Below are 24,791 nucleotides of genomic sequence, written 5' to 3' on the forward strand. Positions count from 1 at the left end.
TTAGTGGCTCATGCTATGGGCTTGGAAACATGCAGGCCTTCACTTTTCGGAATTTGCCGAGCCTCTTCCTCACCGACACGTTTGTGACAGTTTGGAGGGCTTCTTCTCTGTTCGTGTTGAGTCCTGTTGCAAGAACGGACTGTCCGCTGCCGTCAAGAAGCAGGTTTTCCACGTTTCAAAAATGTCGCTATTCTTGAACAGAAGATTGTATCTTGAGCGCTTTCAACAAGATCGTCCCGCGCAAGGCGACGAATATGGTTGCACGCTCCTTCAGTGGCCCGGTGGTGAGTGCCCCAGGGCCATGGCCAGTTAAAGCCAACCGTATTGGATCTTAATGTTCTTCACAGCAACGACAGGTACACTTTGCCGGGATCACCTCACCCGAGCGACCGAGATTGCAGCTTTCCCTGAAAGCGAACTTACTATTGTGTCAGTATTTTTCCGCTATCTCTCTATCCTGGTTACCTGCTCATGAAATTCCATAGTCTTGCTCCCATAGACGATCCGTCCCCTGACAGTCTTGCGGGCTTTGAGGCTTTGGTTGAGCGATATGATATCCCAGGTGCCTTTCTTGAAGAAAGAACGCAAGGAGTGTTGAACTCATTTGGTTATATTCCAGAAGGCCCCGGGTCATACTGTTAGTATTCTGCTCAAAACCAAAACCGCTCTCTCTTGGTTATAATTATGCTCACCTAAACACACAAGCTGTTTGGACACACTTTCTCCTCAAGGACATTGAACGAAATGAGACGTCGGGCGCCATTGAAATCTCTACAAAGCCTCAACGAAAGCCCCTGAATACCCGCCTTGTGAACTATTTTCGACGCATGTTTCTCTCTTCAAAAGCACCAACCTCGGCCTCAGCTCAGCAATCCGAAATGCACCAACCGCGAATATCCTACATTGAGACAAACAAAGACGATGCTGATGACTATCTGCCAAGCTGGACGTCGAGGTCCTTTTTTCTTCGTGTAACCAACCACGGCGGTAACAATGCAAGAATCACGCTCCTCTGCTTTGAGCCCTCACCTTTCTTAGAAGAGGAGCTCGTCAATTTGCCCCAACGCATCGATTGTAGTCAGATCATGGCGAATCCGTTCATTCTTCTCGAGATTATCATGTATGACTTGTACATGCAGCTCGATATCAATCTCTGGGAACTACGCGACATCTTTCAGGTTGAGCAAAAGCACTTTGGTTACCTCACCGCCAATCCAACACTCCCACTGGCAGACATTGACTTTTCGGCTCTCCATCTTCTGGCAGACTACATCATCATGCTTCGAGAGGGATGCCATGGTTTACTGAGCACCGTTGACGCAATTGTTGATCACTATCAAAAGTACAGCACGGTTGAGGATGCTATCCTGCGAGACAAAACATACGAGGCATTCAAATATCGCCGTCGTCTTGTCGCTTCGACGTCCGAACGTGCTGGCACATTCGAGAAACGGATCAACAACCTGACGACTCTCTTTTTCAACCATATCTCCCAGCAAGACAATGCAATGCTGATGAGGGACAGCTCAAGCGTCAAGGCCATCGCTGTCGTCACCCTGGTTTTCCTCCCTGTAACGACAGTTGCGACTGTATGCGGCTCCGAGTTTTTCTACACGAGGTCAGAAGGGGGGATCAGAATGGATCCCACAGCATGGATCATGTTTGGGCTTTCTGCTGTGCTGAGTTTGGTGTTGCTGTGGATGTGGAATTTCTACACGCAAAGTTTGGAAGAAAAGTTCGCGCGAGGAAGAAGAAGAGCCATGAATGGGAGAGGAAAACAGGATGGGAAACTGGTCTTTTCTGCATAGACGCAGAGTTGAAGTCCCTCCCTCCCTAGGTAGCGAGCTCCTACTGCGCTCCTGTACCGAGACTCACAAGCTTTCCAGTAGACTCTCTCAAACCTCAAGCTCTTTATAAACCAGTCATCACCGACCTTGACCCAGACTTCGTGATAGTATCCTGCGCCAGTCCCATGAAACCCTCTCGTTTTCTCACCATCGCCAACATGAAAGATAACGCTCCAGATTGCCTTCACCTCCTTCCCATCTTTCCCGTCCACAAAGTAGAGCTCCCCCGGTCCCACAGAGTGAATGTACTGCAAGTCCTTGTTTCGTTCCTCAGAGTAATTAAGAAACGCGACGCGATGGGAAAATGACATGCACTGGCCCCCCTCGGTCATTGGAATATTTGGGGTGAGGGCATCAACAAACGTGAATGTGGCTTCAGGGAGAGCAAACTCGGAGAATCGACGCCATTGTTTGGTATCTGCGGATCGACAGTAGAGAGCCTTTTTACGACGAATAAGCTCGGCAATCTCGTAGGGGACGATGTTAGTGGCCATTATGGCTTGGCTGGAAGGTTTCTGTCTTGACTGTCTTTTCTCTGCTTTGATGGAAGAGTCTGAGCGTAACCAATTTTTAGGTATAGTAGATACCTTGTCTCGTCGAGGTTGAACCCCGCTTTTCGATGGAGTGGTAACACACGGTGAACAGCTGAATGAGTGAGACGGGTACACACAGGTCACGGTAGTAATGTGAGTGGGCTGATCGACAATATATTTCCCCGCTTAGGAGTTTTGCATCCCCCTCAGCTGTTGAAACCTGAAATGTGCAGGATACCTACCGTAAATCGAGGCAGTTGCTCACTACTATCTCCATCCGTATCTCATCTATTTTTAAAACAATTTGCCTGATCTTTGGAAAATTTGGGCGTTTGACACCTAGTCAGCTTTACTGAGAGTTGAGAGCATATACCTCGGTACCAATTTGCTGCGTTGGCGGTTTCCTGCGAATTCAACCGACCATTTACACTTCTTGATTGTAGTCGAGAAAAGGAATCCCTTGTGGCTCCAGATCCTTTCATGTAATATAAGGCTAAGATGAGTACAAGCGAAGAAATTAAAGCACATAAATACTTACAGCATTAGGGTTGGCGCAGCAGCCATCACGAATCCCTTGGCTTTGACAGCTAGCACATTCGAGATGATACAATTGGCTGTCAGCTGGTAAGGCTGCGCAAGATCCAGCTGTTAATTTTATTTGCCGTATGCATTGCCTTATTTTGTGCATCTCATTTGTTTACCGACTCCCTATAAGGCCACCAAGATGGAGCTGTGTCTGGCCTCACCCTTGGCAGACATGTCGCTTCTCATGATTACCACGTCCGCCCCTGAGTGTCTGAGCTGCCCTTTCTTGACAGATAATAGCGACCTCTCACTGTACCCGGAATTTCAGCTATCATCTCTCCTCTCTTCAACACTTCACACCGGGCATTGTTTCCAGTCCCTGGTGTTTTACAATGTTGGTTCTTACCAAGAGGGTATCGCCATATCGTGCGGCTACTTTCTTTCTCATACTTTGCAGGTGTGGGGTTGAAACAAGGATATCAAATACTCCCTCCACAGAGAACTTTGTTAGAAGATCTGGGGTAACAGGTAGGTTCGCTTCCTGTTAGCCACACCTTCTGTTTACGTCCTTGCATTTGTATTCTGACCTTGAGCCCTGTTAAGCTGTTCTCCTAGGGGATTACGTTTACATCGATGGAGGCAAAATATCCCAGCTGGACGACGGTGTAATACCTAAGGAAGGAAGGCACCTAGTCAACACGACGATATCCATGGACATGTCCCAACTGTGGAAGAGCGAGTCTGTGGCCTTGCGAGAGATTTCCAGGTTCAACGAAGGCGTACAATGTAGAACAAGGGGCGCCATTTGGGCGAACGCTGAGAAAGGCGAGTTTTGGATTTTGGGTGGCTACCTGCCAAAAATTGCTGATGGCATTAATGACACGTTTATCTGGAAATTTACCGCCGACGGTTGGGGCGGTGGCTCTTGGGCGAAGGAAACCCTTTTAAACTTCGAAAAGCTTCCCAGTTTGCAGCAAACGAAAGATAGTGCGTTTATGGTAGCTCACGACAAGGGCTATGTTCTGGGGGGTGTAGGAAGCTGGCTACCGTCGGACGAAGATGCAGGCCCCGGAATGGTAACCTACGGTTTTAGATCTAAGGTGGTGGACAACGGGACAGGCCCTGGCATTCGCATCTTGCGTAAACCAGCCATATTGACAGGAGCAAACCTGCTGTTTGTGCCAGGATATAACATGCCAAACGGGCTAGATTTGGTCCTTGGGGGGTATGCTCTTGCTACTTTCGATGGAACAGCAAAGGTTGAGGAGTCGCATCCACTGGACTTGCACAATCTGACATTCTTTGATCCGGTAACCAACGAACAGTACTGGCAGCTGACAACAGGAGACATACCTCCCTCTCCCCGCTCACGCGCTTGTGTCGCTGGACCCTTCCGCACACCTGGAGGAAATTACGATTTGTAGGTAGACCTTTCAGTCTTGTCACATCTCATATTTTGGTCGCTCTAATGCAATTGCTAACACGTATATTTGACAAGATTTCTTTTCGGTGGAGAAAACAAACCGACAGACACTCGGTATGATGATGCCTACGTTTTGAGCCTTCCTGGCTTCGTTTGGACCAAAGTGCCATCCTCAGCACCCGGGGGGGTCGCGTCCTTACCACTCTTGCTTGGCTGTTGGAAGAAACCAAGTGCTGAGTGTCGGTGGGACGCGTGGTGGAGGCTTTGATAATGACTGGAGGTCTCCCGACCCTGTGCCCCAAGGCTTGCTTTTGTTCAACATGACTTCTCTTAGATGGCAACTGGAGTACTTCGTCGAAGGCGACCTTGTTTCGGGATATGAGCGAGCAAGCACTATCAGGAATTGGTACCAAAACGGGTTCGTCTAATACCTATACCCCTTACCTTTTTTTTGGGGAGTTTTGAACTAACCGCAGTCAACAAGTTCACTGGATCGTGTCCAATGGTCTTCAGAGAAGGTGCAAAGAATGTTTGGGGGCTCAGGGGCGGTGAAAAGCACTGTGCCAGATGTATCAGATTCGGATGCATCGCCTTCCAACACTACCATCAATGTCACAACAGCCACTGTAACATCTGAACCTAATCGGTCAACGATACCATTAGCAACAGTAGTGGTGGCATATGCGGAGCCTTTGCTCTAGCTTTTGTTGTTTCTGTCTTGGGCTGGTTCATTTACCGTTCGAGACAGAAACGAGCACCAGTGAAAGAGACAGATAAATGGCCAAGGAGTCAGGATAAGTGCATTGAGACAGGGTCGGATGGATATTATGTCTACGGGATTCCAGGCGAGTTACAGGGTACCGCTGTACGGGACAGTTCAATGAACTGGCCAGCGCAAGAGCTTGACTCGGGCCATCAGTACCCCGAGCTGTCTGATGGCCGGTCATAGGCTGTGGATATACGAAATGCAAAGAGTATCAACTTCTTGGAGAGTGGAACACTGGAATCTCAAAGTTGTGTTTGATATCGGCGTCAACCACGCTTATTATCAAGTATTTGGCCACGAGATGGCATAAGAGACCATGTAGAGGTGCATACTATCGTCGTATTGTAAGATTAAGTATATCGGGTTGAGCGAGGCTTGTTTAACTCATGCCTGTAAAAGCCCAAGGATTAACTACCCTCTTTTCAAATCTCATCTCCCCGATCTTATCATCATCATTGACTTCACCTTCAACATCTCCTCCCTCAAGAACGTGCACCCCAACACTCCTACACTCAGCGACAGTTCCATTTCCACTCCCCAACCCCAGCTGCATCCCGCAACCAGCCCACTCCCTCACCTCACCCACATCAGTCCCGTTTCTCATCGCCCCACAGATCAGTCCCCCATCTTGTGTACACCCCAAGGCAACATAATCATCGCCCCAAACATCCAACATCTCTTTGCTCACCATCCATATCTCGCCTCTTTGCCCTTCTTTTGCCCCAATAGCCGCCACATAAGGTCTTTGCTCCTCCGTCTCATCCACCAGCCCGACAACGCAAAGGTAGCCACCCGCTTCAATGCTAAACCGGCTCGCTTGAGAGCTGCGTGAACCAAACAAAAGAGCGCGGGCGGACAGGTGGACGAACCAGTTGTCGAATGGGGTTGAAGGGTAGGATATCTGCAAGGAGAAAGGCGCCGAGGATTCACCGCACGAGGTCGGAAAGATTGCAGTCGGGGTCGGAATCGATGACGTTGTGGTTGTGTTGGCCCAGCGAACGGTGGTGTTGGCAAATGTAAAGGTCGTGTTGGCTGTGAAGAGTCGAGGCCCGGTGGTCAGTGCTGCTGTGGGGGTGGCTCTGGTGGTGTTGAGCCACAAGGGACGAGAAGAGGTGGTATTTAACAGGTGGGAGAGGCCTGTTCCAGTGGCAGTCCCTGTGAGAAGAGCTACCTTGTGGGCTTGGAGGGAGGTGGTGTTGGTGCGGGAAAAGAAGCCGGAGGCCGTGATGTTGAGTTGCCAGAATGGGAGGTGAAAGCCCTGCGAGGGCTTCGCGGATGCAGTGGTGGTGTTGAGGTAGCGGCCCGTCTGGCTGATGTGTGAAAGAGAACCACCTGCTGAGATCCTGCCTTTTTCTGCGGTGGTTACTGTGATCAGAGTTGTGGTGTTCATCACATACACCACTGGACTCTTGCTTGGACTTGTTGAGGAGACGGTGGTGTTCAAAAAGCGGCCTGTCGGTGAAGTTCTCTCCGTGTTTGGACTTGCTCCGGTTAATCGAGTCTGTGGTCGGGCTGTTTCTTGGGATGAGCTTGTTGCTAGTGATGATGACAACTTGAGTGCTGCGAGAGTCTTTGAAGTAACTGGCAGTCGGCTACTATTGTTCAAAGAGCTGCCCAATATTTTCGAGCTTACCGTTCGAGTTATCATCAAGGTGGCAGTCGATGATCGGATGGTTGAAGTGGTTGTCACACGCGTGATGCTCACACAGGAACATGACGAGGCAAAGTCTGCGATCGACGAACAGAGAATTGTCGGAGCTACACCCGAGGTCAGGTTCGAGAGAAACCCATCCTTCGTGTATTTGCCCTTCCACAGTTTTCCATATCTGTTATTCGTCGCCAGTGTGCCATTCTTGGGTGAACTGGTTGTGTTGAAGGACTTGGTAGTTGTCGCGGTGTCAGACTGAGAACCGGTGAGAGTGACTGTCACAGTTCTTCATCGAGGCTTGTATCAGTAAATTTTCTTCTTGCTTGGAAAATAGCAGGTCGTTCATACCGTCCTGCGACTTTGCTGGTGATTTGGGAGGTCAAAATGCATTCAGGTATAAAGCTCGACCGAGTCGAGTTGTTTCCCGCTGCAAAGACGATGGCATTCGAGAAAGACCCAGCCCAAAAGACTAAGGAGAAGAGTTTCATGTCTGCGTTCTCTCAGCACTTAGTCTTGCATTATCGTGATGATTTCCGTCGACGGCGCCGTGAAGAACTGAAGATCAATCCCCCACCAGACGCGACCAGCGCGTGCAAAAACACTTTAAATGACAGACATGGAGCAACGCCTTGTTTTTAAGAATTCCATGTTTCTGCTTCCAAGAAACCGGTTCTATGACGGAAGTTGACTGTTTTTTGGTTTCCTTCAGATTGCGTCCCTTGCTCTTAGTTGCGGTCTTATACCCGGCGTCCAATGACGCCCCTGGGTGCCCCTGGCGGATGTTGATCATTGCCCGTCTTGGCCACACTCTGATCAAATACACCATATTACCATCGAGAGCTCAACCGTAATTTTTCTCTCCATGGTTATTATGCGTCAGGCCAACCCGGCACAGATTATATAACCCAAAAAAGTTGAAATACTAAAGATTGACCAAGCAATGATAAATAATTGCTAGTGATATAGAGTAAACGCCCAGCGGCTCAGCCAGTTAATTGCTACGACAGGGGATAACCCCTGTAAATCTTCCGTAGTATAGTGGTCAGTATGTGAGCTTGTCATTAACACCGACTTCGCTCGAGACCCGGGTTCAATTCCCGGCGGGAGAGATCATAACTTTTTTTCATTTTTACCAATGAAACCGTCTCTGTTTCGGTCGCAATGCTAACCCTAGTAGAGTTTTTTCTTTTGTTCTAGGCCCGACGCGGGTCCCGCTTTGCCATGTATGTGCCGGCAGCGGGTTTTAGCGGGAATTTGGCAGGCAAGCCGTTGTCACAAGCTTCTGTTGTTCTCGAAGCATGGAACGGCCAGTGACCATCAAAGCAGCGCTTCACTCGTCCCATTTTCCCAATCGGAAGACGGCGAATGGCGCGAGGTGACTCAGCCATTCAGGCAGATGTGCTCCATGGCTTCCGGGGGATGCAACGGCCTGATCTCCTGGATAAGTCAACGCGACCGCGCTTCACCGTCCTCCTTCCTGTTGCGGGCTGAGGGGCCTTATCGTCGGTGAAGCTCTCTCCATCGCCAAGTACCGTAGTGCCGATTTTTTGTGGCAGTCGCCTTCTCATTGCCAGACCAGCAACACAGGCAAACCTTGCCACTGTTGATCAGATAATAAAACCGAGACTTTTTTTTTCCCATTTCCTTCTTTTATTATTATTCTCACTCATTCACTTTTACTCACCATCCGCCTTCACACACACCTCACTCCCATCCGTCCATCGGTAGCTGCTTCGTATCGCGCACCCCGCAGTACCATTCGTCATTAAAAAAAACTGACCCCGCCACCGTTACAAACATGACCGAATCTCAGGAGCTGTCCATGGACCTCCCCGTTATTGACCTCGACGTCTTCCTTCACAACCCCCGTGACTCTGTTGAAGTGCAGGCAGAATGCGTCAAAGCCGCCAACGCTCTCATCACCTACGGCGCACTGGTGCTCCACGATTCGCGCGTGTCTGAGGATGACAACACCACTTTCCTTGACCTCCTGGAAGATTACTTCGCCCAACCAGAAGAAGATCTCAAGAAGGATGAGCGCCCCGAGCTCAGCTACCAGATTGGTGTCACGCTCGAGAACACCGAAAAGCCCAAGTGCGCCGTCGATGAGCCATGCCTGAACGTGATCGAGAGACTCGCCCCTTCAGAGCGCCCCTTGGATATCAAGGGCCACGAACCCGACCCGAAGTGCAGATTCTTCTGGAGAATGGTCGAGGCCCCTCCATATGAGACTCAGTTCCCAGGCTTGAACGCCGACAACATCACTCCTGATGCGCCCCATATCAAGGAGAGATGGGGACCAGTCATGAACCAGTGGGGAACATCCATGAAGAATGCGTAAGTCCTTGCAATTTCTTGTGATTTTAGATGTCCGAAGTATGTTGCTAACATTGGCTATTGCTGCAGCGTGGAAGGCCTCACCCAGATGGCCGCCGTTGGCCTTGGCCTCCCAGCCGACACCTTCAAGGATGCTGGCCGCTACGGCCCTCATCTCCTGGCCCCTACTGCCTCTGATCTCCAAAAGTATGGCAAGGTCAACACGATCCTCGCCGGCTTCCACACCGATCTTAACTTTCTCACCATCCACGGTCGCTCCCGCTATCCCGGCCTCCACATCTGGGCTCGCAACACAGGAAAAAAGATCCCAGTCAAGATCCCGCAGGGCAACTACTTGCTGGTCCAAGCCGGTAAGCAGCTCGAGCACATCACCGGTGGCCTTATCAAGGCTGGCTTCCACGAGGTCGTGGTCAACGAGAGCACCGTCAAGGTAATCAACGATCGCAAGGAGAAATTCCCCAACAGGCCACTCGTGAGAATCAGCAGCACCTTCTTCTGGCACTTGTCCAGCGATTACGACTTGGTGCCCATCCCCGAGCTGAAGGAAAAGGCCAAGGAGGTCCGAGCTGCCCAGTTCAACTTGGGCAAGGATGAGGGCGAGGAGGTCGAGTACCCTGCTCTCAAGGTCGGAGAGCAGGTGTCCAATGAGCTGAGGCACATTGCGCTCATGGCGAAATAACTGACAGGATTTTTCTTGTGGCATTTCTTTTTTGCTTTTTTCGGTGTGATTCAAGCCACGGCATATGACAGGTGTCAAATGGGTTGCACAGCATTAGCGCTGCGGGATTGGGTCATTTTTATGAGGTCATGTGTAACGTCTCAACATAGTGTCCTAGACCTTGGGTACCTAGTAAACAAGCGAGTCTTCAACGACTATTGTATCATATCACAAATACATTTATATTTTGGCATAATCCAGGGTACATCTTGCAAGGAGAAAATTACCGTCTGCACAGTGAGCTCTGGGTCCAGTGACAGTGACAGACCATCAAGGTCCTCCGCCCGCTCGCTCACCGCCTGCCTGATCACGAGTTCTGCCGCCTTCAGATCTTTGTTCCAGCTTTGGCCCCTCAACCCCGAGTCTACAGTAGAAGGCAGGCATCCAGTTGAACACTGGGTATCTAATGAACTCTTTCTGCAGTGCCCTTACCCACCCGCCACATCTCAACTCATGGGAGCCATGATGAGCGATGGCCAACCGTAATCAACAATTGTCACCACGAACAACGACATTCCACTTGTCTGCTTAGAACGCTTGTCCCTTGATACGAAGGTCGTTGTCCGTGACACATCCATGCTGGCGCAGAGAGTATGCGCCATTGCCAGTCTGCTTCCACTGGACCTCCTGCTCGTGATCATCCTATCTGTTTGTCAATACCCTGGGCGTCTGGGAGTTATGGTGAAACATAAGATGCGGACAGCTTCCATCATTGCACCAGATGGCTGCCCACCACAAGCAACTGACGCGTCCACAGTTGCCAGGACCCGGTCCGTTCTTTGCGGTGCCTGACATACCCCACAGGTAGTGAATCCCATCCAAAATCTGGTTGTTGCTGGCCATGGCAAAGGGGACATCGCACGTGAAGGACTCGGGGTCCCTGGCGGCGGCTGCTGCTGAAATGTGGGCTGATATAGTCGGGATTAGGACTGGAAAGGTTGCGTTCCGTCCAGAATATCTCGCCTCCATTTGCGCAATCGTTTCCTCGATGGTGCCGGTGACAGTCGCGGTAGCGCCGGTAGGATCGTCAACTTTGACAGGAAGGTCCCAAGAGATGGGAGCCATTCCGTAGCCCCCAATACTGTTTGGCTGCTCGTTCTTGGAGGCTGGAGCGCTGTAGACACCCTTTTTCATGTTAGCACTTGTGTTCTAACATAAGCTATCTTCCTACGGTAGCCAAGGTGCTTAGAATATCATTCTTACCTCGAAAAAGGCCATCATGGCAGCGAGGGAGGTGAAACTGAACCACATGATGTTTGGTTTGCAGGTATGAAACGCAGGTTCTCGGAAATTGGTGATGTCTAATGTGAAATAAGAGTCTACCAAAGGGAGAGAGGGCAAATATACGCTGACCAAGAGAGACGTGGGCCTGCCGTAAGAGTTCCGGGAGCCAGCGTGACCAAAATGACTGTTACTCTTATATTCACTTCAAGTGCTTAGAAAGGCAGAGTCTTAGATACCTTATGCTATCTAATGTTCTCAATAGATTGTCTGCTCTAACACATACCTATTAGATTAAAGTGTTTCGGCTGGCGGACTGAAAAGTGATGCCCCTACCGCATGCAATCTGCATCCCAAGATAAGCCTGTAGAACTATAGTGGCTTGCCAATTCATGAGGTCTCAACCCCTGAACCCCTGAACCGGGTGGTACGGACCGACATACCTAGGTGAGCACACTCAATAGTTGACTTTTCAAACGAAATCAATTTCCAAGACCGAACTACTTATCAACTACCCAACTACAACGTGCCATCACAACACGACATTACATTCCGGAAATCTCTCACTCGGCACATTTATCTGCCCACCATGTTCGCATCCCCATTCTGACCCAGCAGCTGAAGTGCGGCAATCCGCTTCTGAGCAAGCATTAGCAACCTGTCCGCCTTCACAACTCCATTGTTATCCCTTCCGCTCAGCATCAACGCAGTCTTGCACAAGTTCTTGATCTCTCTGCCGTTCCTTTTCAGCTCGCACAGACGGTCCAGGTCGCTTTCGCCAACCACAAACTTCTCAGCTCCAAAGTGTTTGAAGAAGTTGAGCCAACCTGCCGGCGCTGCGTGGAGTCGAGGTCGTAGTAAGGCAAGAACAAATCGACGCGGGACTGGAAGGTGTGGTCGATGGCAGAGAAGCGGTTGGTGGTCAAGAACAGGATGCCTTGATAGTATTCGAGCTTGGTGAGGAAGACTGTGGTTTACACCGTTAGCAAGCCGCCGCTTGGAACCACGATGAAGAGGCTGATGTAAAACACTTACTGGACACCAACTCATTACGAATCAAGCCTTCATCGCTTCGAGCACCCAGGAAGACGTCTGCCTCATCAAGAAGAAGCATGGCATTTCAAAGTCGGCACAGATTGAGAGCGTGATCAAGAGCTGCTTCGACCTCGGAAGGAGTGGTGCTCAAGACACCGGCCGAAACCAGATAAAATGGGACCCGGGCTCGCTCAGCAACAGCTTCGGCAGTAAATGTCTTGCCCACACCGGAGGGGCCGAACATGAGAATGGTAATCCCACGCCCTGTAATGGCACGGTTAGTCTATGTTGTTGATCAAAGGGTTCCCTCAAAAAGCAGATGCGTACCTTTGTCAGCCACAAAGTCGTCGCACTCCTGGGTGCTCGCCTTCTTGCTCGCCATGAACTCCCAGGCAAGCTGCTTCTCACCTCCCTCGGACACCAAGTTGTCAAAGGCGCTGTCGTTCCAGTCAATATCCCGCAAGTTTTCAATGCAGTAACGCCCTCAGTCCTTTGCTTTGATGTCGAATCCGATAAGCCAGGGGGTAGTCAGTAGAAGATGCTCGTCGGACAACTCCGGAAGGATGGAGTCGTCGACCCGGTCCGAAGTCTGAAGGTTGACGATGGTAGCGGCCATCTCGTCCTTGGATCCTGATGATTCCTCCTCTACAGGTGATTCTTTCGCTACTTCCTCTTCATTCTCCAACGAAGCGACCTCAGGGACAGGTTTGTTCTCGCTATGGTAGTAGGCATAAGGGTCAATGACAACTCTCCCAGACATCTGGTTGTGTCACAGTCAGTACAAGATCGTCCAATCAGTTAGAGAGTTGTCCCACAGGACGGGAACACATACACTAAGCTGAACATCCTCCTCCCCAACCTTGAAGGCGATCTTGTGCCCCTTGTACTGCTGATATCGGTAACCTCTCAGCCCCTCCCATCTCTTTCCTCTGGCCAGCATTCTGGCCTTGATCCCCTCTCGATCGGCCGCCATCGAGAGTGGGTACACGCTTAAGTTCCTGACCTTGTGTCTTCCCTTGAAGTGCTTGATGGTGACCCACGTCTCCTTCATCCCGGTCATCTGGCCATTCCAATCAACGTACTCGCACATGACCCACATGTTGCTGCTGTCGGAGCTCAAGCTGTGCTTCCGGGAAACACGGCACAGCGTCTCGACGCCGAAGAATTTGGTGACGACCAGCTCACCGGGTGGGAAGATTTGCCACAGGTTCTCATGTCTGACACGCCCAGTCCCGAGCGTCTCGTCAAGAGTGATAATGGAGGACTCCAATAGTGGGTTTAGAAAGTCGATGAGGTTGTTGGAGGCTTTCTTCCTCGCGGTGACCTCATCCGCATCATCGCCGTCGCTCAGGAGTGCCTGGATGGACTCGTGAATTTCAATGAGAATCTTCCAGCAGTGAACCAGCGGCTGGAAGGAGGCATTAAAAGTCCAGTTCTCGGCGGTGAGTGTGTCTGGGTCTTGATAATAGTTCTCGAGTGCTTTTGTGAGTACGTCACGCATGCTGGGGCAGTTGACGGTGATGCTGCTGGTGACGTGCTGATCAGAATCGGGATGGCGCTGGATGATGGGGATGTCGCAGACTTCCGCTTCGAGAGAGGACCGTCCCTCATCGACGTTGACATGTTTAGACAAGCGGCTGGGGCAAATACCGCAACAGTAATCGGTTTCGTAGAGCTTCTGCACCATCACCGAGTTATCCGGCTCGGAAGGAGTCTCAGGAACAAGACCTTCGCCAGTACTAGAAGACAGAGAAGAGGGTTGGCTGACTTGAAAGTAGTTTCTCCTGGGCTACTTATATGCCATGAAGCTCTAATTCTGTGTAGGGTAGGCCTAGGCTTTCCATGATCCCAGCCTCCAATTTCTCCTTGACAGCATCCTGCGCTACATGTCTGTCACTTCCAGAAAGGTGCATTGCAGGAGAACGAATCGATAAGCGCCAAGGGACTGTGTTGTCTAGAACTGCCTGGGTGGAAACCAACAACGTATGAGATGCTGCATCACCACCCAACCCCATCATCTAAAACTCACAAGATCAGATACCTCTCGTGAATCTCACTCCTACAGTCGCCTGCTGCTGTGCCAGACTACCAGACCAAAGCTACTACCTATTTGGGTACTTCAACATGAAAGAAAAAAAGGCACTGGGGTTGTCCAGACTCGAAGCTATCAGCACTTGATAGATAGGGGCAAAAATAATACTCTCCCGCCGGGAATTGAACCCGGGTCTCGAGCGAAGTCGGTGCTAATGACAAGCTCACATACTGACCACTATACTACGGAAGATATACAGGGGTTATCCCCGGTCGTAGTGATTGGTTCACGAACACTTTGCTGGACTGTAAGTATATATAGAAATCCATGCATACACCAACATCATGGGGAATTCGAGCCCCGAAATCTTTGGCTCGGCTTGATTTGCTTGTCATGTTTCTCAGGTTGACTTCGAAAATACAAGCAATAACTGAAAAAGGAATTTGACGCTTGCGGAGTACCTTCAATAAAGAGCAACAAAGGACGCTCCTCGCAAAAGACAGATGGAGGAACAATGGCGATGTTTACCTTAGTTGCTCCTTTGTATTGAGACCTCGAGTAATAACAGGTATTCGAGCGTGCCCTGGCCGGGTAAGTTCCTCGCTACGAAATGGCTTTGTCCATGCAGAAATCTCGTTGCGCCGTAGCAGTGATCGGCCTTCCATGGGTCTCGAGGTGCTGGAGGAGAATACGATACGGGTTGATATAGAGGGGGGTTATCACCCAGAATACTATCACAGCATCAGTCATGTCGTACGGTCATATATTCAAGGATACAACGGGGCAGTACCTCTTCATCCGCGAGCTTGGAACGGGCGTCTCCTGTCGAGCTCAATTAGTCCGTCACTTGCCAACAGGCGAATACCGAGTCCGCAAAGTCCTCCATCGACGTGTGCCGATTGGCGAAGATCTCCCTCGCAACATCAGATACACGGTAGACGCAGATATCCAAGCCATTATCCAATTCAACAACGAGACTGCCATCGTTGATCTTCTCCAAAAGAGCGGCGAGCGAGACCAACTCAAAATCGCCGCGCTCTATTCACACTCAACCCATGTCGACGAAAAGAAAAAAAAGTACTCGCGAGTGTCGTACTGGTCTCTCTCCAACGGTGGCGACCTCGATTCCTTCCTTGCGGACTATCAGCACCACATTCCGCGGCCTTTCATTCTTCAATTTCTTAGCCAGATGCTCACCACCCTCCAGCACATGTACACCGCCTGTCACGACCGTCTCGGCCCCATGGTTCACAACGACTTTCACGCAGGTAATATCCTTCTTCACTATCCCAGCGATGCTCGAAGCCCCATCCCCGAATTCCACCTCATCGACTTCGGCCTTGCAACCCCGTTATCTCCGGCATCCATTGCCGATGACAATGACTTCCTGCTTCCGGAACCTGGCAACCCACCTGTCTGGGATATTCCTCGCCTGTTGAGAGTTGTTGACAAGCTACTTGTCACTTGGCCCGAAGAGTACCGAGCTTTCCTTAACTCGGGAGGAGATCCGATAGGTACTACCTACAGGCTGCTCTTGAACCTGGACCGTCGGTTCCAGTATATACTACAAGAGCACCGAAGATATGTCTACGAGACGAAGGACTTTTCGCAACGACTAACCCTCCCCGACCTGCGACCTGTCATCGAGTATGTCAACAACTGTCGAGCGACTCTAGACCCCGACGGGGTAGAGACAAGAGACCATCCTCTCTGCAGTCAAACATACATGAGGATATCTGATGCCAAGCTCGCGGCACCACAGACCTACAGCGAACTGGAGACAATCGCCCATACCAGAGACTTGCCTGGACCATGGCACATTGGTTATCTTGACCCAGAGCGAAACTATCAAGTGCTTGATCTTCTGGCTGTCGGCAACAAAGACACTTTCCACCGTCCAAATGAAGACAACGAGAACAGTGACACTGACTCAGCGTGGGGAGATGAGTAGAATGTGGGCGAACAAGGGGCAGAGGGCAAAAGAGGTGGCACTTTGGTGTGCAAGAGTCTGGTGGTATTTCCTCTCATGATTGCTATTTAAGGCCTGCTGAAAGACACATCCAAAAGATAGGAACTGGGGAAGAGGAACTCAGCGACCTGGCCTCTTGGGCCGGCCGAAGGCTTTCTTTACCTCGACCTTCGGGTGCAGCTCTTCCAACACGGTGGCCTCGCTAAGTTCGTCAACTTCCTCGACTTCGAACCTCTTCACGGGCTTCAAAGCAGCCTCTTTCTCAGCAGCAGCCAACACAGCGCGCTTCATCAGCGGGTACATCATTCGGAATTTGATGGCTTTCGTGCCTGGAGAGGCCGGGCATGTGTAGAAGAACAGCAGAGGACTGCTCTCTTCTCCGTTGTGGGTATGATTAAACCTGTAAAAGGTGAACCTGGGTTCAGTAGACGAGATAACTTGCAGCAATTCCGAAATCGAAGACGGGTTCGAGTTTTCGGGGACAAGTTCGACGGACTCGGTCTGGGGGTTAATTTTCTGTGGAATGGGCATCAAAGTCAACCTGGGAACCTAACAGTCAATGGTACAAACAGAACACACTGACCAGCATAACCAATGATGGCCCGCTCCCGCTTCCCAGTTCCCTCAGCGCATCCAGCGCGTTTTCGGCGATAGGCGTAGCCAGATTTTGACTGAGATGAATCTCGCGAGTGCCCGTGCCTTGACCGGCTTCCTGCTCTGCCTTCCGGACAGCGCTCAGACTCCTCTCCTCTTCCGTCAGAGGAGCCTCGACGGCCGAGTGGGCGTCATGTTTATCGAAGCCAGCCGGGGTGAGCTCGTCGGGTGAGGTCGCGAAAAAGGTTTCCCGAAAATGCTCCGTACCCAGCTCCCGAACCAGAGTGCGCTCCGTCGAGGCGAACAACATCTTTTGGCGAACGGGAGCGGTATCTGGAACATAGGTAACCCCCACCAGAGCCGGGCTGGAGGGATAGCGGCGAAGGATCACGTAGAGAGCTTCATTGAGTTTGACGTGGGGCTTGAGGAGAGAATTGACATTGTCGGCGAAGGGGGCGCCAAGGGACGAGGTCAGGAGCTGAAGCGGCTGGAGCTTCTCGGACGCGATGGTGACGAGCAGGCCGAAGTGGGATTCGGAGGCGAGGAATTCGCTAAACTGGGAGACCAGCTCCTGTGAAGCTGAGATGCCGGACTGCATTGCGAGCTAATAAAACACCCAACACAGCGGCGGGATGGTGATGGGCAGGCAAAGTGTGTGATGTTTGGAGGTTGGGCTGAGCTTCGAGATCGGGAATCCAGCTGTTGCTACTTGCTAGGTAGCACCACGACAGTGGGGAAGTGGGGGACCAGGGGCCTGTTCCCCAAAAGCAAGGTCCAGGCTCTGCGGCTTGGCAACCCAACAGTCAACATCGCAGCACCAAAATATGGCACCTGGCGCCTGTGCAGTACACTATCGTGACTACACTATCTCGAAGTGACAGCGGCATGGCATCCTGGACCCAGGAACGAATCCTCCACGGATCTGATGCCAATGGCTCTGGCCCCCTCCCACCCGCGGCGCATCTGGCCATATCTGCTGATTCTCAGCGTCGCCCTCCCCCCAGTCTGCAGAGATCAATTCCCCCATTGGGGGCACTGCCGTGTCTGCCGTGATGTCTCTGAGGTCTGCCCTGGTCTAGACCCTTCTGGAAGCAAGGCAGCCGCATGCTGCGAGAGAACATGCAGGCCCCTTCTCCCTCCTCCCTCCTCTCCTTTCTCTTTCGACTTCAGCCATGGAATCTGCGTCTATTTCTCGTGGTCGAGATAACCACGCTGCCTTGTCTGACACTTGGGGCCTTTGCTGTCTGTTATTTTCGATTCGTGTAGACCAGTGACAATAAAACCATGATTCATTTTTTTTCACTAGCTCGCCGGGTGCCCATCTGTTTGACTGACCATGGTGACAGGCATCTGTCAGATATTCAGGAGGCGAAGAACATCTCGAATAGGGACCGACAACAGCTCAGCACACGATTGACGGGATCTGCTCCGAAGCATTTGTACCCACCATCTTACCCAGCCTCCCGTCTTCATACTGTCTGACCAACCATAGCAGGCCGGGAGAAACTCCGTAGCGTCGTGAATGGATCAAGCAGCCCTGTCTCTACACTGTACAGTACAATACACACCCTTCCAGTTGGAACCATCTAGGCCCTACACCGAACTCCTGTCCCCATCCACCTCCCTAGTCCCTGGCCCGTTCCGTCTCCCAAGAACCAAGTTGAACAGCACCGTTGAGCGCTGAAGGCGCCTGTCTGTCCCTGACAGCCCGGGCACGTGGAGCCGATACTTCGGATATCCTGGCTCCATCGTTAGTCTCCCGACCTTGAATTTGCACCTCCATCCCGCGCCAGACATTTTAGTCAAGAGGCTTGCCGTCAAAGCCATATTCATGGCAACGCCGCCGTCCCATCGGCCTTTGAGGGCCCTTCTTCCTGCGGACACGGAGAGAGCCGGGGGTGAGCGCGGAGCCTTGTCTTCGGCTTCGTCCAGTCTCGGACCCCGACCAACATCGGTCGAGCTAGCACCTCGGCGGCGGACCGCAAGAGCCGCATGTATCGAATGTCGCAAGCGGAAAACAAAGGCAAGGAACCGTCGCTATGAAAGAGGGCTGTTTTGGTGCGAGTGCTCGCTAACCTGTGCCTGATGGGTCCCAGTGTACTGCTGAGCGACCCCGTTGTAACGAGTGTACTCGCCGCAACTCTGACTGCGAATATGACGCGGGCGGCGATGAAACTCCCGGAAAGGCTCTGAAGCGACGTTTTGTTGACCTGGAGGACAAGGTGAACATTTACGAGCAGGTCTATGCCATCCTCAGGTCTCGTCCACAGCATGAGGCCAACTCGGTCTTCAAGCGAATCCGAACCGGTGACGACCCGCAGAGCATCCTTCGGCATGTCGAGCACGGCGATCTTCTTCTCCAGCTCAGAGTTGTCCCGGAATCCCGATACCGATACGAATTCCCCTTCATGTCCCCGCTCCCCGCCCGGCTGCAGACCCAGGACAACCCCTATTTAGGATCGCTCATATACGAGTGGGAGGTTGAGCGCCCTAGATCCCCCGTCAGGTCGCCGAAACGAAGAGGCAAGCAGCTGGAAACCGACCGGTCAGCAAGTGAAGACTCTACCACGCCGGGCCCCGGTCCCTATGTGAAGCCGTTTCATGCCGCCGAAGTGCATGACCCTCTTATCGACTCGGCCGAGCCGTCAAAATGGACCGACGTCACGACGGATAATACTCTCCTTCGAAGTCTCTTGAGGTCCTATTTCCTACACGAGTACCAGTGGTTCTCGGCATTTCAGAAAGAATACTTTCTCTCCGATATGATTGCAGATCGACGTCAGTTTTGCTCCCCCTTGTTGGTCAATGCAGTTCTTGCCCTTGCTTGCGTAAGTTGACCGGAACACGTCCATCATTCGAGGCCATACACACAGTTGACACAGGCATTCGACCGCAGCACAGCTACCGCGAATTGACGGACCGGGCCGAGTTCTGGAACCCTAGAACACTTGGCTATGGCTTCCTGACCGAGGCCAAAAGACATTGGGAGTTGGAGCAGGCGGGGGGCCGAGGCAAGCTCACAACGATTCAAGCTGCCATCATCCTCAACATTGTGTATAACTTGAATGCCATGGTCAAGCTTGGGTGGCAATACACGCTCCAGGCGATTGATATGGCACACAAGATGAAGCTGTTCAAGAAGCCTGAGAACTGGGAAACGTTGAATCCCAGGTTAAGGGCTGGCCGAGATTTCACGGCATGGAGCCTATTTGGCTGGCAAAGGTACGCGGTCTCGATCCAACTTGTTTTAAAGGGCACTCAGTCAGCGCAGGTGCTGATACATGGACACTTTAGCCACTGTACCTACACTTTGTTTGAGAAGCCACTCGTAGACGACCCCCCGGAGGTGCCGCTGCCTGCCATCACAGCTGACCCAAGTTGGTATGGCGAGGTGTGGCTCAAGTACCCCCTCGAAAAAATCCTGTATCCGAGCCATTTTGCAGAATTTTACAAGGCCAACACAGAGTTTCGGGTGATATTGAACGACATTTCCAAAACGTTGCACGGGGAGGCAGGGCAGAGTCGATCACCACCAGCCGAATCCAAGATTGCTGCGCTTTACTGGAGATTGCAAGCATGGTATGCTGCGCTGCCCGAATCACTTTCGCCTAGGACGATTGTGTTTACTGCGCAGATGAAGCTTCAGTAAGAGTCCCTGTACTCCGACTCGGTCATCTGAGAGATTATGGATAACTAACGTACTTGCCCATGCCAGCATGCATTACCACCATGCCATTGTTACCATGCTACAAAGCCTCATGACCGGCGTATCAGATATTACGAGCTCAGCTCCGGCTGCGTCTCCGGAGTCAGTGGCGTTTCCAGCACCGTCACAAAACGTCCTCGCTATTTCTTCTCTTTTGAACAGTGACCCGCCATCAGAACCAACAGGGCCACCACTTCCACCCCTCCAGACCGCATTCACGTTGCACCGAACACAGTACGAAACGCTGCTCAGGCTGTACTACCTTCGCCACGGATTCGAAGCTCTGGACGTCTTCATCATGGTGTCACTCATGACACTCGCGTTTATCACAACCAAAGAGCTCGAAGACACCCGTCTCTCCTCGGCCCAGCCGCCTTCCGAAGAACAAAAAGCACACATTGATTCCCTACGAGCCACCCTTGTCCTGTGCACCAGAGGGCTGTACGACCAAGGGAAGAGTTACTATCTGTCCCAGACCATCTTTCGTCTAGTACGAAGTGGGATGCATGTTGACGAGAAGGAGCTGCTCCGCGAATATGCCTCTCTACCTGACGAGGAAGACAGCGCGGATGCGAAGATGAGAGAAGAACTGGCCCAAAGGTTGTGGCCGCATCCCCACCCCCAGGCGCAGAACGACTGGCAGGAAGACGTCGAGACGGAACATGCATCCGGGCCAGCGGCTCAGGAACAAGAGGGATGGAAAGTGCTGGATGTATTATTGAAGAACTATGGAGAGGTCAGGATGGAAGCTCCGGAGAGCGACGACTCGGAAGATCAAGGGTAGGTGCCTAGGTAGGTAGGTACCTAGGTAACATGGCCAGGTAATAACAAAATGGGTATTTAGGAAAATAACAAGACTCTGCTTACAAAGAGGTTAAATGAGGCTGTTCAGAGATGATGTGCGTTGCCAGATATTGTTATCGCCAGTACGGAGTACCATCCGTGAGGGGCACTCTGGTGCCTGGAAAGGGTCATTTCCCGTGCAAAGCGCCATTGGCTCGTTCAATCTCAAAACCGGGGTCATGGAACTTGTGTTCGTTGAGCCCTCACAACTGCCAATCACAGAGGGGCTTTGGGAATAACTCCCCGTTCTGGTATTCTCTTGGCTCGAAACGGGCACCACCCAGCTGGGTAAGGGTCCAGGACGGTGACTCCCTGTCCCGTGTTGGTGGGTTTTGTTTTGTCAGGCACCGCTTCATCCACATCTTGTGTTGGTTCACCTCACAGTCGTTCTTTTTTGGAGGCTCTGTCACTCTTTTGTCTTCGATCTCGTGCCTCTCAACATGTCAAGATAGCGTTGGACTCTTCAGGATATACTACAGCGCACATCATGGTGCCGACTTACACTCATTTATCGACACTCGCTGTCTCACTTCTGGCAGTCAGCGCAACGACGACCGCGCATGTGCTTCTCCCATTTGCACAGCACCACGAGCGCGGCCACCAGCTCTCTGCCCGCAACGATGGCACAACTCAGCTCTCGCTCGTCACAGAGACGTATGCTTACGCCGTGGAGGCTGAAATTGGGACGCCTGCCCAAAAGATGAAGATGCTGGTGTCGCCCAATACTGGGCATTCTTGGGTCATCAGCAGTTCATCACCAAACTGCATGGACTACACTCGGTATAGGTACTGCACTCAGTACAACGATAGGTATCCCTACGATCCAACAGAATGGGGCGATCCGGTGGGAACGCCCTGCACCGAGGGAGAAGTCGTTACACAGCCAGGGCAGTGCTTATGGGGATCCTGTACGTCGTCCTCTCTTTTAGGTTGAGGTTTTCCATCCCACATCGTAACTGACATGATGGCAGACAACTCGAGCCTTTCATCTACCTATTTGACAGCCAACCAGCGATACATGAACTTCGAGGCGAGTACAGCCGAAGGCAGCGTCTCCGGAACCAACATGACGGATCATCTCAAGATTGGCGGCCTGACAGTGGAGGACTACCCAATGGGCCTGATTACCTCTTCTAGCGCCCATGTTGGTGTACTCGGGCTCGGCTTCAACAGCTCCGGCTACTTGTACTCGTCGTATTCGTCGTCGTCGTCTTATACAACGCAAATGTACACCAACTTCATCGACCGACTCGTCCAGGGAGGCAAGAGCAAATCTCAAGCCTACAGCATGTGGCTCGATGATGCCGAGGGAAAGTCGGGCGGGCTGTTGTTCGGTGCTGTAGATAGGTCGAGATATACGGGCGATCTCGTGCGCTTGTCCGGGTCGAACGATTACCTTTCCGTGGCCGGCAACATGGTTGGAAATGTGTTTGGCACTGTGATCAACACCATCAACGGAACCAAGGGTGGCAAAGAACTGCCGGCTCTGCGCACACATGACTTCCCACTCGACGTCTCGATCAGCCCAAGCAATATTTACTCGTTCCTCCCCAGTGGGATGGCGGATCAGATGGCCGAAGCAGTGGGGGCGACTTGGAACACCACCCTTGGAGGCTTTGTGATACCCTGTGACGCCTCCCTATCCAACGCAGTTCGGTACCAGATCGAGGTTGGGGGACCAGGTGGCCCGGTTCTCCACGTCGAGACGAGCGATCTTATCGTCCAACCAAGCGTTTACGCCGGCCGCACCAGCAGCTCCGCGAGACGCCTTGAGCCCGCAAAACTCATGGGCGCAAGCAACCTCTGCTTCTTTGGCATTCAGAAACGAACCAATAGCTACAGCTCGTCGTCTCGTCTGGGCACATATGCCAATATTGGCGGTTCCCTTTTGCGGCGCAGTTATCTTGTTTTCGACCTCAGCAACCATGAAATTGCTATCGCGCGGGCCAAGTTTGCCTCGAATGGAAACAAGCCCTCTCCAGACATTGTGCCGTTCAGTCGGTTCGGAGCCAAGGTGCCCGGTGCCAAACAACTCCCAGTTACTTGCTCGAGCAGCGGTTGCAACGACAACTTGGACGGTGGGAATTTCGATGATGGGGACTCAAACGACCGCGGATCCGGCTCGGGCTCGTGGTCTGGCTACTACCCCCGGAGTTCAGCGGCCGCTGAACGTCTACATTGGCGAAATGTGGCTCTTGGGTTGGGTATAGCCGGCGGTATCCTCTGCATCGTTGCCGTTGTTGCGGCCGTCGTGGTGTGCAGGCGAATTAGGCGTGCGGAGAAGAATTCAGACAAGGAAGCAGAGACAAGCGATGCGAACTCTGGCAACGTGGCCGTGGGTGTTGCGCAAGCTGCACCCATCAACAGGAGATCGTCGCCGCCGGTTGTCCTGATGCCTGTGATTGAGGAGAAGCAGGAAGCGTCAGGCTCGACAGAGCAGCCAGCAAAGGGCAAAGACAGTACCAGTTGATAGCCTTGATTCTTAATGATGATACCCCTTTTGCGTACTAGCCCATCTGCCTGTCATGCGCCCACGGAACGATCCGTGTTGCAACGTCATTGCTGATTACGTCTGTTCATCCCATTCATTGTTGCTCAAGTGTGGCTTGCCTGCCCGTCAGGGTCCAATACTGACGTCATCTGTCCAAGTTCATCAGCACCACCCACGTCAACGCCCGTTTTTTGTCTTGCCCACGACGGCGGGTTGAACAGCCCCGTTACAGGTCTCTCTATAAAGACCAACCGATTCGTCTTGTCTGAAGCCATTGTCCAAGACTTTCTCCACAGATAAACACCAGCCACATCCAGCTCGCAACTTACACGCGGTCCAACCCCTCAACACCATAACTGATTATCACCAACCAAATACTACAACAACCTACCTAAACAACGGCAAAATGGCCATCACCAACGCCATCACCGACCTAGTCTCCTCCTTCCTCGAACTCTTCTCCTCCCTCTTCCACACCGTCTTCGCCATCACCAACTCGTTTGTCTCCGGCATCCTCAGCCTCTTCAACGGCTTCTTCATCTTCATAGGCGACATCTTCAAGGGTGTGTTTGACGTCGTAGGCGGCGTGGGCAGATTCCTTGCCGGTAAGTCTCCTTTCCTGTCTTTTCCTCCCACGCCCATCTGCCCGGTAAGAAAGCTGACGATTTCTTACGCAGGCAACATTGTCATCCTGGGTATCATCGCTGCTGTTGGGTATGCATATGTCCGCTTTGCTGGTCAGCAGACGGGCCGGTCGGGGCGACCCGTTGCGAATGGTGTCGGAAAGGGGTTGAAGACGCAGTAAGATGTTGGTAACTTCACAGGAATCTTGATGAGACAGCAAACGAAAGGGGGTTAATGGCAGGGCGGTTCTTTTGTTTTTGGTGATACCTCATGTACCAATATGATGCTTTTGAACATTAATACCACAGATGTTGCATACGGCAAAGTGTAGCTGCATTGTTGCAATAAGATCATGAGGATGAAGTTGAAGGATTCTGATGAGCAAATATATATATACAGTATCATGCTAACAATAGAATCACTAACGAAAACAAGCGGAGTATCACAAACAAAGGGAAAACAAAAAGCACCCCATCTCC

At 51.8% G+C, this 24,791-nt stretch overlaps 13 protein-coding genes and 2 non-coding genes across 15 annotated transcripts; 9 read left to right on the plus strand and 6 right to left on the minus strand.

Annotated features, from left to right (window-relative positions):
- Positions 1 to 136: 136 nt before the first annotated feature.
- Positions 137 to 1,901, plus strand: QC761_0101310 (uncharacterized protein). The gene is made up of 4 exons (XM_062873116.1): positions 137 to 284; positions 348 to 429; positions 486 to 637; positions 706 to 1,901. Exons 1-4 carry the CDS (start codon positions 182 to 184, stop codon positions 1,806 to 1,808), a joined length of 1,440 nt encoding a protein of 479 aa, XP_062727738.1. The 5' UTR covers positions 137 to 181; the 3' UTR covers positions 1,809 to 1,901.
- QC761_0101320 (uncharacterized protein) lies at positions 1,712 to 2,341 on the minus strand (the record flags this gene model as incomplete). The annotated part of the gene is made up of 1 exon (XM_062873117.1): positions 1,712 to 2,341. The coding sequence occupies one exon, from the start codon at positions 2,339 to 2,341 to the stop codon at positions 1,712 to 1,714; it is 630 nt and encodes a 209-aa protein (XP_062727739.1).
- Positions 2,342 to 3,621: 1,280 nt separating this feature from the next.
- On the plus strand, positions 3,622 to 4,329 carry QC761_704690 (uncharacterized protein; the record flags this gene model as incomplete). The annotated part of the gene is made up of 1 exon (XM_062882044.1): positions 3,622 to 4,329. One exon carries the CDS (start codon positions 3,622 to 3,624, stop codon positions 4,327 to 4,329), a length of 708 nt encoding a protein of 235 aa, XP_062727740.1.
- Positions 4,330 to 5,473: 1,144 nt separating this feature from the next.
- QC761_704680 (uncharacterized protein) lies at positions 5,474 to 7,425 on the minus strand (the record flags this gene model as incomplete). The annotated part of the gene is made up of 2 exons (XM_062882043.1): positions 7,091 to 7,425; positions 5,474 to 6,956 (listed from the first exon to the last, which is right to left on the minus strand). Exons 1-2 carry the CDS (start codon positions 7,228 to 7,230, stop codon positions 5,474 to 5,476), a joined length of 1,623 nt encoding a protein of 540 aa, XP_062727741.1. The 5' UTR covers positions 7,231 to 7,425.
- Positions 7,426 to 7,766: 341 nt separating this feature from the next.
- On the plus strand, positions 7,767 to 7,851 carry QC761_0101350. The gene has a single exon. It is a non-coding gene; the product is annotated as a tRNA-Asp (tRNA).
- Positions 7,852 to 7,887: 36 nt separating this feature from the next.
- QC761_704670 (uncharacterized protein) lies at positions 7,888 to 10,051 on the plus strand. Its single transcript, XM_062882042.1, has 2 exons — positions 7,888 to 9,079; positions 9,149 to 10,051. Exons 1-2 carry the CDS (start codon positions 8,541 to 8,543, stop codon positions 9,756 to 9,758), a joined length of 1,149 nt encoding a protein of 382 aa, XP_062727742.1. The 5' UTR covers positions 7,888 to 8,540; the 3' UTR covers positions 9,759 to 10,051.
- A 274-nt stretch (positions 10,052 to 10,325) lies between these two features.
- QC761_0101370 (uncharacterized protein) lies at positions 10,326 to 10,931 on the minus strand (the record flags this gene model as incomplete). The annotated part of the gene is made up of 2 exons (XM_062873118.1): positions 10,326 to 10,439; positions 10,506 to 10,931. The coding sequence occupies 2 exons, from the start codon at positions 10,929 to 10,931 to the stop codon at positions 10,326 to 10,328; spliced, it is 540 nt and encodes a 179-aa protein (XP_062727743.1).
- An 833-nt stretch (positions 10,932 to 11,764) lies between these two features.
- On the minus strand, positions 11,765 to 12,132 carry QC761_0101380 (uncharacterized protein; the record flags this gene model as incomplete). Its single annotated transcript, XM_062873119.1, has 2 exons — positions 11,765 to 11,985; positions 12,054 to 12,132. The coding sequence occupies 2 exons, from the start codon at positions 12,130 to 12,132 to the stop codon at positions 11,765 to 11,767; spliced, it is 300 nt and encodes a 99-aa protein (XP_062727744.1).
- A 405-nt stretch (positions 12,133 to 12,537) lies between these two features.
- Positions 12,538 to 13,740, minus strand: QC761_0101390 (uncharacterized protein; the record flags this gene model as incomplete). Its single annotated transcript, XM_062873120.1, has 2 exons — positions 12,538 to 12,813; positions 12,886 to 13,740. The coding sequence occupies 2 exons, from the start codon at positions 13,738 to 13,740 to the stop codon at positions 12,538 to 12,540; spliced, it is 1,131 nt and encodes a 376-aa protein (XP_062727745.1).
- A 512-nt stretch (positions 13,741 to 14,252) lies between these two features.
- QC761_0101400 lies at positions 14,253 to 14,337 on the plus strand. The gene has a single exon. It is a non-coding gene; the product is annotated as a tRNA-Asp (tRNA).
- Positions 14,338 to 14,833: 496 nt separating this feature from the next.
- Positions 14,834 to 16,036, plus strand: QC761_704650 (uncharacterized protein; the record flags this gene model as incomplete). The annotated part of the gene is made up of 1 exon (XM_062882041.1): positions 14,834 to 16,036. The coding sequence occupies one exon, from the start codon at positions 14,834 to 14,836 to the stop codon at positions 16,034 to 16,036; it is 1,203 nt and encodes a 400-aa protein (XP_062727746.1).
- A 27-nt stretch (positions 16,037 to 16,063) lies between these two features.
- TWF1 (Twinfilin-1) lies at positions 16,064 to 17,517 on the minus strand. The gene is made up of 2 exons (XM_062882040.1): positions 16,638 to 17,517; positions 16,064 to 16,570 (listed from the first exon to the last, which is right to left on the minus strand). Exons 1-2 carry the CDS (start codon positions 17,244 to 17,246, stop codon positions 16,175 to 16,177), a joined length of 1,005 nt encoding a protein of 334 aa, XP_062727747.1. The 5' UTR covers positions 17,247 to 17,517; the 3' UTR covers positions 16,064 to 16,174.
- Positions 17,518 to 17,576: 59 nt separating this feature from the next.
- On the plus strand, positions 17,577 to 21,252 carry QC761_704630 (uncharacterized protein). Its single transcript, XM_062882039.1, is given in 6 exon segments — positions 17,577 to 18,275; positions 18,290 to 18,766; positions 18,835 to 19,476; positions 19,545 to 19,870; positions 19,943 to 20,293; positions 20,364 to 21,252. The coding sequence occupies 5 exon segments, from the start codon at positions 18,734 to 18,736 to the stop codon at positions 21,136 to 21,138; spliced, it is 2,127 nt and encodes a 708-aa protein (XP_062727748.1). The 5' UTR covers positions 17,577 to 18,275; positions 18,290 to 18,733; the 3' UTR covers positions 21,139 to 21,252.
- A 125-nt stretch (positions 21,253 to 21,377) lies between these two features.
- QC761_704620 (uncharacterized protein) lies at positions 21,378 to 23,667 on the plus strand (the record flags this gene model as incomplete). The annotated part of the gene is made up of 2 exons (XM_062882038.1): positions 21,378 to 22,105; positions 22,169 to 23,667. The coding sequence occupies exons 1-2, from the start codon at positions 21,685 to 21,687 to the stop codon at positions 23,665 to 23,667; spliced, it is 1,920 nt and encodes a 639-aa protein (XP_062727749.1). The 5' UTR covers positions 21,378 to 21,684.
- Positions 23,668 to 24,094: 427 nt separating this feature from the next.
- On the plus strand, positions 24,095 to 24,634 carry QC761_704610 (uncharacterized protein; the record flags this gene model as incomplete). Its single annotated transcript, XM_062882037.1, has 2 exons — positions 24,095 to 24,293; positions 24,366 to 24,634. The coding sequence occupies 2 exons, from the start codon at positions 24,095 to 24,097 to the stop codon at positions 24,491 to 24,493; spliced, it is 327 nt and encodes a 108-aa protein (XP_062727750.1). The 3' UTR covers positions 24,494 to 24,634.
- Between the last annotated feature and the right edge of the window lie 157 nt (positions 24,635 to 24,791).

Source organism: Podospora bellae-mahoneyi, chromosome 7 (assembly GCF_035222275.1).
Source record: "Podospora bellae-mahoneyi strain CBS 112042 chromosome 7, whole genome shotgun sequence".
In the NCBI taxonomy this organism is placed as follows: domain Eukaryota; kingdom Fungi; phylum Ascomycota; class Sordariomycetes; order Sordariales; family Podosporaceae; genus Podospora; species Podospora bellae-mahoneyi.